This window comes from Oncorhynchus masou, chromosome 27 (genome assembly GCF_036934945.1).
Source record: "Oncorhynchus masou masou isolate Uvic2021 chromosome 27, UVic_Omas_1.1, whole genome shotgun sequence".
NCBI lineage: Eukaryota > Metazoa > Chordata > Actinopteri > Salmoniformes > Salmonidae > Oncorhynchus > Oncorhynchus masou.
In genome coordinates, this window is record NC_088238.1 from 55,786,835 (window position 1) to 55,795,705 (window position 8,871).

General features: G+C 45.8%; 1 protein-coding gene across 2 annotated transcripts; it reads right to left on the reverse strand.

Moving 5' to 3' along the window:
* Positions 1-969: 969 nt before the first annotated feature.
* LOC135516441 (uncharacterized) lies at positions 970-8,096 on the reverse strand. 2 transcript variants are annotated; one of them, XM_064940766.1, is made up of 5 exons: positions 7,951-8,095; positions 7,174-7,536; positions 6,932-7,045; positions 5,203-5,333; positions 970-1,189 (listed from the first exon to the last, which is right to left on the reverse strand). In XM_064940766.1, the coding sequence occupies exons 1-5, from the start codon at positions 8,006-8,008 to the stop codon at positions 1,127-1,129; spliced, it is 729 nt and encodes a 242-aa protein (XP_064796838.1). In that variant the 5' UTR covers positions 8,009-8,095; the 3' UTR covers positions 970-1,126. The 2 variants fall into 2 exon arrangements, with proteins under 2 accessions (XP_064796838.1, XP_064796839.1); XM_064940767.1 differs by lacking the exon at positions 7,174-7,536 and having other exon boundaries at positions 7,951-8,096.
* Between the last annotated feature and the right edge of the window lie 775 nt (positions 8,097-8,871).

An 8,871-nucleotide genomic window follows, 5' to 3' on the forward strand; every position in this document is an offset into this window, starting at 1 on the left:
CGTGTAAATAGGAAACCAAGGATCTTGCCATACGGTGTTAGCAGTGAGAATGTGTTGCTGTGCCTAACAATTCTGTCTTGGTAGGAGTGCAGCCATGGTTACAAACTGTTGTTTGTTTTTATAAGATGTGAGTAGGTGTGTGTCTGCTTACCTTGTAACTGCAGGACCGAGTGACTCATTGGGGCAAGTTGTAGGATAATACATTAATATATATAATGTGTTTAGCGTTGACAACTATTGTGAGCATATCATTTGTTAGCTGTGAGCAACTGATAAGAGTGTCAGCTAAACAGCTCTTAATAGCTGAAATGTACACGATCTGTTACTCAAATAATTTCACAACGTGTATGAGTGTGTGTCAATTTGTAAGGCAATCACATCTATTGTTATTGTAAAACTGTTCTGTTTCTCATTTCTGTTCATCCTGTAGTCGACAGCAGACGAGGGGCCACGGTTACTACCTGAGATATGAGCATATACTGTCACCACCGTCTGCTCTGTTTCCATTTCCTGTCACTGACCTATGAGAGAGCCTATGAGAGAGCCTATGAGAGAGCCTACGAGTGAGCCCCCAGATACCATCATTTCCACTGGTGATATAACACCAGTCAAACCGAGAATCTTTAGGCTGCATCTCTGGACTGGATGATGCTCAATCATTGGGCATTTTTTCAATTCTACTGTATGTTCCATTTGCAGTCATTATTATTGTCAAAACGCACTCAGTGATGTGTCTCTTGTGTCGTATAATTTCCTCTTTTTCTCTTTCTCTTGTCAGACACATGGACATGTACGTGCGCACACACACACTGTTCATGTGAACACTGGCTTTTGCATAGGTCTAAGATACAAACCAGAGTTAAATAAAGAGTAACTATTCACAGATCTTTGTAAAAGTACCTCATTGCACAACCCAAATTTACATGAGTTTCTCTTTCACTTCCTCACTGGAGAATAAAATACATTCCACACAGTAAAAATGGTTTAAAGAAGAAACAATAGCAGTAAGTACCTACTGCAATCAAATTTAAAACAAATACACACACATCAAAAATACACTGTACATACATACTGTAAGATGACTGACACATGAAACGCAATAGAAAAATACATTCACAGCCGGTCCTTAACCTTTGTCTTGGGTTGGTAAAGCCAAGTAATCAAGTGATTCATACACCTGGACTTGACACTGAGAGAGAGAGAGAGATTGAGAGAGAGGAAAAGTCAGCAATGCATATAGGATAACACAGACTTCAGAAACGTTTTGATATCTTAAGTGAGATCACCATGCCTATAGAACTTACTCCACTAAATCAGGATAGGAATATTAGCCTGTCAGTAGGGTGTTGGACGGTGTATCGTGGCGGTAGGTGGTATGATGTGATTAGCCTGTGAGTAGGGTGTTGGACGGTGTATCGTGGCGGTAGGTGGTATGATGTGATTAGCCTGTGGAGTAGGGTGTTGGACGGTGTATCGTGGCGGTAGGATGTGATTAGCCTGTGAGTAGGGTGTTGGACGGTGTATCGTGGCGGTAGGTGGTATGATGTGATTAGCCTGTGAGTAGGGTGTTGGACGGTGTATCGTGGCGGTAGGATGTGATTAGCCTGTGAGTAGGGTGTTGGACGGTGTATCGTGGCGGTAGGTGGTAGGATGTGATTAGCCTGTGAGTAGGGTGTTGGACGGTGTATCGTGGCGGTAGGATGTGATTAGCCTGTGAGTAGGGTGTTGTACGGTGTATCGTGGCGGTAGGATGTGATTAGCCTGTGAGTAGGGTGTTGGACGGTGTATCGTGGCGGTAGGTGGTATGATGTGATTAGCCTGTGAGTAGGGTGTTGGACGGTGTATCGTGGCGGTATGATGTGATTAGCCTGTGAGTAGGGTGTTGGACGGTGTATCGTGGCGGTAGGTGGTATGATGTGATTAGCCTGTGAGTAGGGTGTTGGACAGTGTATCGTGGCGGTAGGATGTGATTAGCCTGTGAGTAGGGTGTTGGACGGTGTATCGTGGTGGTAGGTGGTATGATATGATTAGCCTGTGAGTAGGGTGTTGGACGGTGTATCGTGGCGGTAGGTGGTATGATGTGATTAGCCTGTCAGTAGGGTGTTGGACGGTGTATCGTGGCGGTAGGTGGTATGATGTGATTAGCCTGTGAGTAGGGTGTTGGACGGTGTATCGTGGCGGTAGGATGTGATTAGCCTGTGAGTAGGGTGTTGGACGGTGTATCGTGGCGGTAGGTGGTATGATGTGATTAGCCTGTGAGTAGGGTGTTGGACGGTGTATCGTGGCGGTAGGTGGTATGATGTGATTAGCCTGTGAGTAGGGTGTTGGACGGTGTATCGTGGCGGTAGGATGTGATTAGCCTGTGAGTAGGGTGTTGGACGGTGTATCGTGGCGGTAGGTGGTATGATGTGATTAGCCTGTGAGTAGGGTGATGGACGGTGTATCGTGGCGGTAGGATGTGATTAGCCTGTGAGTAGGGTGTTGGACGGTGTATCGTGGCGGTAGGATGTGATTAGCCTGTGAGTAGGGTGTTGGACGGTGTATCGTGGCGGTAGGTGGTATGATGTGATTAGCCTGTGAGTAGGGTGTTGGACGGTGTATCGTGGCGGTAGGATGTGATTAGCCTGTGAGTAGGGTGTTGGACGGTGTATCGTGGGGGTAGGTGGTATGATGTGATTAGCCTGTGAGTAGGGTGTTGGACGGTGTATCGTGGCGGTAGGTGGTATGATGTGATTAGCCTGTGAGTAGGGTGATGGACGGTGTATCGTGGCGGTAGGATGTGATTAGCCTGTGAGTAGGGTGTTGGACGGTGTATCGTGGCGGTATGATGTGATTAGCCTGTGAGTAGGGTGTTGGACGGTGTATCGTGGCGGTAGGTGGTATGATGTGATTAGCCTGTGAGTAGGGTGTTGGACGGTGTATCGTGGCGGTAGGATGTGATTAGCCTGTGAGTAGGGTGTTGGACGGTGTATCGTGGGGGTAGGTGGTATGATGTGATTAGCCTGTGAGTAGGGTGTTGGACGGTGTATCGTGGCGGTAGGTGGTATGATGTGTTTAGCCTGTGAGTAGGGTGTTGGACGGTGTATCGTGGCGGTAGGATGTGATTAGCCTGTGAGTAGGGTGTTGGACGGTGTATTGTGGCGGTAGGTGGTAGGATGTGATTAGCCTGTGAGTAGGGTGTTGGACGGTGTATTGTGGCGGTAGGATGTGATTAGCCTGTGAGTAGGGTGTTGGACGGTGTATCGTGGCGGTAGGATGTGATTAGCCTGTGAGTAGGGTGTTGGACGGTGTATCGTGGCGGTAGGTGGTATGATGTGATTAGCCTGTGAGTAGGGTGTTGGACGGTGTATCGTGGCGGTAGGATGTGATTAGCCTGTGAGTAGGGTGTTGGACGGTGTATCGTGGCGGTAGGATGTGATTAGCCTGTGAGTAGGGTGTTGGACGGTGTATCGTGGCGGTAGGTGGTATGATGTGATTAGCCTGTGAGTAGGGTGTTGGACGGTGTATCGTGGCGGTAGGATGTGATTAGCCTGTGAGTAGGGTGTTGGACGGTGTATCGTGGGGGTAGGTGGTATGATGTGATTAGCCTGTGAGTAGGGTGTTGGACGGTGTATCGTGGCGGTAGGTGGTATGATGTGATTAGCCTGTGAGTAGGGTGATGGACGGTGTATCGTGGCGGTAGGATGTGATTAGCCTGTGAGTAGGGTGTTGGACGGTGTATCGTGGCGGTATGATGTGATTAGCCTGTGAGTAGGGTGTTGGACGGTGTATCGTGGCGGTAGGTGGTATGATGTGATTAGCCTGTGAGTAGGGTGTTGGACGGTGTATCGTGGCGGTAGGATGTGATTAGCCTGTGAGTAGGGTGTTGGACGGTGTATCGTGGGGGTAGGTGGTATGATGTGATTAGCCTGTGAGTAGGGTGTTGGACGGTGTATCGTGGCGGTAGGTGGTATGATGTGTTTAGCCTGTGAGTAGGGTGTTGGACGGTGTATCGTGGCGGTAGGATGTGATTAGCCTGTGAGTAGGGTGTTGGACGGTGTATTGTGGCGGTAGGTGGTAGGATGTGATTAGCCTGTGAGTAGGGTGTTGGACGGTGTATTGTGGCGGTAGGATGTGATTAGCCTGTGAGTAGGGTGTTGGACGGTGTATCGTTCTAGGATGTGATTAGCCTGTGAGTAGGGTGTTGGACGGTGTATCGTGGCGGTAGGTGGTATGATGTGATTAGCCTGTGAGTAGGGTGTTGGACGGTGTATCGTGGCGGTATGATGTGATTAGCCTGTGAGTAGGGTGTTGGACGGTGTATCGTGGCGGTAGGTGGTATGATATGATTAGCCTGTGAGTAGGGTGTTGGACGGTGTATCGTGGCGGTAAGTGGTATGATGTGATTAGCCTGTCAGTAGGGTGTTGGACGGTGTATCGTGGCGGTAGGTGGTATGATGTGATTAGCCTGTGAGTAGGGTGTTGGACGGTGTATCGTGGCGGTAGGATGTGATTAGCCTGTGAGTAGGGTGTTGGACGGTGTATCGTGGCGGTAGGTGGTATGATGTGATTAGCCTGTGAGTAGGGTGTTGGACGGTGTATCGTGGCGGTAGGTGGTATGATGTGATTAGCCTGTGAGTAGGGTGTTGGACGGTGTATCGTGGCGGTAGGATGTGATTAGCCTGTGAGTAGGGTGTTGGACGGTGTATCGTGGCGGTAGGTGGTATGATGTGATTAGCCTGTGAGTAGGGTGATGGACGGTGTATCGTGGCGGTAGGATGTGATTAGCCTGTGAGTAGGGTGTTGGACGGTGTATCGTGGCGGTAGGATGTGATTAGCCTGTGAGTAGGGTGTTGGACGGTGTATCGTGGCGGTATGATGTGATTAGCCTGTGAGTAGGGTGTTGGACGGTGTATCGTGGCGGTAGGTGGTATGATGTGATTAGCCTGTGAGTAGGGTGTTGGACGGTGTATCGTGGCGGTAGGATGTGATTAGCCTGTGAGTAGGGTGTTGGACGGTGTATCGTGGCGGTAGGATGTGATTAGCCTGTGAGTAGGGTGTTGGACGGTGTATCGTGGCGGTAGGATGTGATTAGCCTGTGAGTAGGGTGTTGGACGGTGTATCGTGGCGGTAGGTGGTATGATGTGATTAGCCTGTGAGTAGGGTGTTGGACGGTGTATCGTGGCGGTAGGTGGTATGATGTGTACTGATTATGAGACTCACCCATTGGGTGGATCCTCTGGAGGAGGAAGAGCTCTGATTGGCTGCCTCTTCCAGCTCCTCCATATTCAACTCCTCGTCCTCATGGTTGGGAGTCTCGTGGATCACCCTGACTGTTCTGTCTGGGGCACCACCTGTATACCCCATACACATACAGTGTTGTGAACAAAATATTTGCCTCTTTTTCTAATTTTCTCAACTTTTACATATTTTTGATGCTGAAAGTTATCTGATCTTCAAAGAAAACAGAACATTAGATGAAGGGAACCTGAGTGAACAAATAAAACAACATTACATGCTTATTTCATGTATTCCATTAACAAAGTTGTGCAAAACCCAATGCCTCGGGGTGTGAAAAAGTAATTGCCCCCTTTACACAAAAAAAAACAGCTTGTACTATCTTTAGCTGTAATGACTCCAACCAAACTCTTCCTGTAGTGGTTGATCAGTCTCTTACGTCTCTGTGGAGGCTTTTTGGCCCACGCTTCAATGCAGAACTGCTGTAACTCAGTGACATTTGTGGGTTTTCAATCATGAACTGCTCATTTCAAGTCCTGCCAAAACATCTGAATTGGGATTAGGTCTGGACTTTGACTAGGCCATTCCAAAATGTCAAATTTGTTTATTTTTTAGACATTTTCATGTAGACTTGATTGTGTATTTTGGATCAATGTCTTGCTGCATGACCCAGCTGTGCCTCAGCTTCAGCTCACAGACTGATGGCCTGACATTCTCCTGTTGATTTCTCTGATGCAGAGCAGAATTCATGGTTCCTTCTATTAAGGCAAGTCGTCCAGGTCCTGAGGCAGCAAAGCCTCCTCAAACCATCACACAACCACCACCATGCTTGACCTTTGGTATAAGGTTCTTACTGTGGAGTGCAGTGCTTGGTTTCCGCCAGGCATAATGGGACCCATGTCGTCCGAAAAATTATACTTTGGACTCATCTGTCCATAGAACATTCTTCCAAGAGTCTTGATGATCATCCAGGTGCTTCCTGGCAAACTTGAATCAACTTTTTGGATGAGATGGGTCCCAGTATGTCTGGCAAAAAGTTTTTTTTGTAAACTTAGGTTACCTTTATCTAATTTTAGGTTTTGGTTGAAGATCTATTAAAAATATGCAAAAATGTAGAAAATTAGAAAGGGCGCAATACTTTTTACACAGGTTTATACTTTTTCACGGGTTTGTAGATATCAAGGGCGTACACAGAAAAACAACCAAATAACAGGATGCGTCAACTCACTGTCTTACACGGAAACAAGGTGTTACAGCATTGAATATATACTGTAACTCTGATCTGTTGCGAAATAGGCTCGAAATACAAAACTAGGGACTGTTGCAAGTTTAGGTTGAAACGGCTTGAAAGACAAGACTCCGTGGCTGCTCTATAGAAATGAAAAAATGTACATCGTCGGATTGTAAGGTTCTGATCTACTCTATGAATGTACACATATGTAAACGTTGTTTGACAAGCTGCCAACTCTTTTATAAGCACACGGGTGTAGTATCCTATAGCAGTGTTTGACTTGGACTGAAACAGGTGCCGTTTCTCATGTTGGGGGCTGGTACTGTTTAATATTTAGATGCAGTAGCTCCACAAAACCTAAATAATATTCTACGAGAGGAATAGGAGCTCAAGCAGTAGACCATGTGAGGTGTCGACACTCAGCTCCAGTCAAACACTGATATAAAGATGTAAAATAAACATAATATCACAATGCCCTCTGACCTTGGTGTCTTTTCCATGCCCTGTACAGGCAGATGAGAGGGGGGAGGAACAGGGTCAGGACAGCAAGTGGAATCATGATAGGCAGCTGCTGGGACAGTTTTTCTTCTGAGAAATCTGCTGTGCAGAAAGAGTGGAGTTATTAGCAAATTATTGCAATAAGATTGGATCTATAACCAGTTTAACTTGTTCTTAATGTATAACTTTCCCCAAAGAAATGTTAACTGTCTCTAATCAATACTCGCCATTGTTTGTCGTGTTTTGGAACGTAACTGTTATTCGTGTCCCATTCCCCACGGATTCAATAAGAGATGGGATCTCTAAAGAAACTTTACAGACGTAAGTACCCGTGTAATTTTTAGTGACGTTTGAGATGGTCCAATTTGAGCAGTTACAGGCTACATTCTGCTGAGATGCCCTGTCATAACACTGACTGTAGGTGACCAGGACACTCTTATATTTTATCTCGCTGTGTCCTTCTTTTTTATGCCAATTAACTGTCCCTCTTGACACATTTTGATTCCAGCAGCACTGGATCTGAACAGTGTCCCCCTCTGTTACTGTTACATTATGAGGAGACTGGACCACCACCAACATGCCTCTTATCTCTGTGGAGAGACAGAGAAAACAACATATTAGTGTAACATCAAATGACAAGGCTAAATAGTATGATATGCATGAAGCTGATGTAATATATTCAAATTAGGGTGGTACCATTGCCAAATCTGAATAATTATTACCATATAAAACATGGTATGAAACAGGGTATAAAACATAGTTTTATTAATTCTACAAGCATTGCTGTTGATGTTAATGACACCAAAATAAATGCATTGACGACAGTGAAATGAATGAAAACAAGTTAAGAGACACTATAAGGTAATGTCCAGACCAGTAGAATGTAAATTACCGTCCATTTAAAAACATTGTGATGTCTTTGCCCGATGAGCCAAGATGGTGTTGGTTTAATCTAAGATAATGATGGTCCAAATAAATGTGTAACTCAATATTTTGTAACCTACCACAAGAAGAGAGGGAACTGAGGGAGGAGAGGAGCAGCCAGACCAACAGATGCTTCATCTTTCTGGAAGGATATCAGAATGAGGCCAGTCACTCAGCCTTCAGGTGCTGTGGCCTCCCCCTCTACACTCACACCCAAGGCATGAGAATCACAACTGACACACACTCGCTGTGGACTTCCTCTGATGACGCACTGAAATGTTAACCACAGAGTCGCTTCTCTCCATCTTTCTCTCTCTTCTTTATGTGTTCTTTCTTCATGCTGAACCTATGACCCAGTAATGTTATCTTCTTTTGGTCCTGCTGTCTGCTCTATACCAGTTGATTTCAAGTATCTGCAGTTCTGAACCAGCTTTATTTGTTGATTAAAGATCTAGTCAAAAGTTTTGTCAGTACATAATACTTTTGTGGATTCTTACATTATGAATTACAATTATTGACAGACTTACATGGACTTTTCTTCCACTGGTAGCTATAGTAACAGAATATGGCCACCAGTATGACTGGGAGACATCTCAAGGTGTAGGAGACTTGTTACGTCTCTCGTCGGAAGGCCTGGACCAAAACGCAACGTGGTAAGTGTTCATGATTCTTTATTACTCAAAACACTCGAACAAAATAACAAAAGAGAAAAAACAAACAGTTCTGTAAAGCAAATAAAATATATAGAAAACAACTACCCACAAAACACAGGTGGGAAAATGTTTGTATGATTCCCAATCAGAGACAACGATAGACAGCTGCCTCTGATTGGGAACCACACTCGGCCAAAAACAAAGAAATAGGAAACTAGAATGCCCACCCTAGTCACACCCTGGCCTAACCAAAATAGAGAATAAAAGCCTCTCTATGGCCAGGGCATGACAGTTCCCCTCCCCCCCCAAAGGTACGGACTCCGGCAGCAAAACCTGACTGTAAAGGAG

Coding starts and splice junctions, on each gene's coding strand:
- LOC135516441 (XM_064940766.1), bottom strand. CDS start 8,008: ATGAAGCATCTGTTGGTCTGGCTGCTCCTCTCCTCCCTCAGTTCCCTC. Junction 7,537..7,950: donor CAGTTCCCTCTCTTCTTGTG/GTAGGTTACAAA, acceptor GTCTCTCCACAG/AGATAAGAGGCATGTTGGTG. Junction 5,334..6,931: donor GGCATGGAAAAGACACCAAG/GTCAGAGGGCAT, acceptor TGGGGTATACAG/GTGGTGCCCCAGACAGAACA.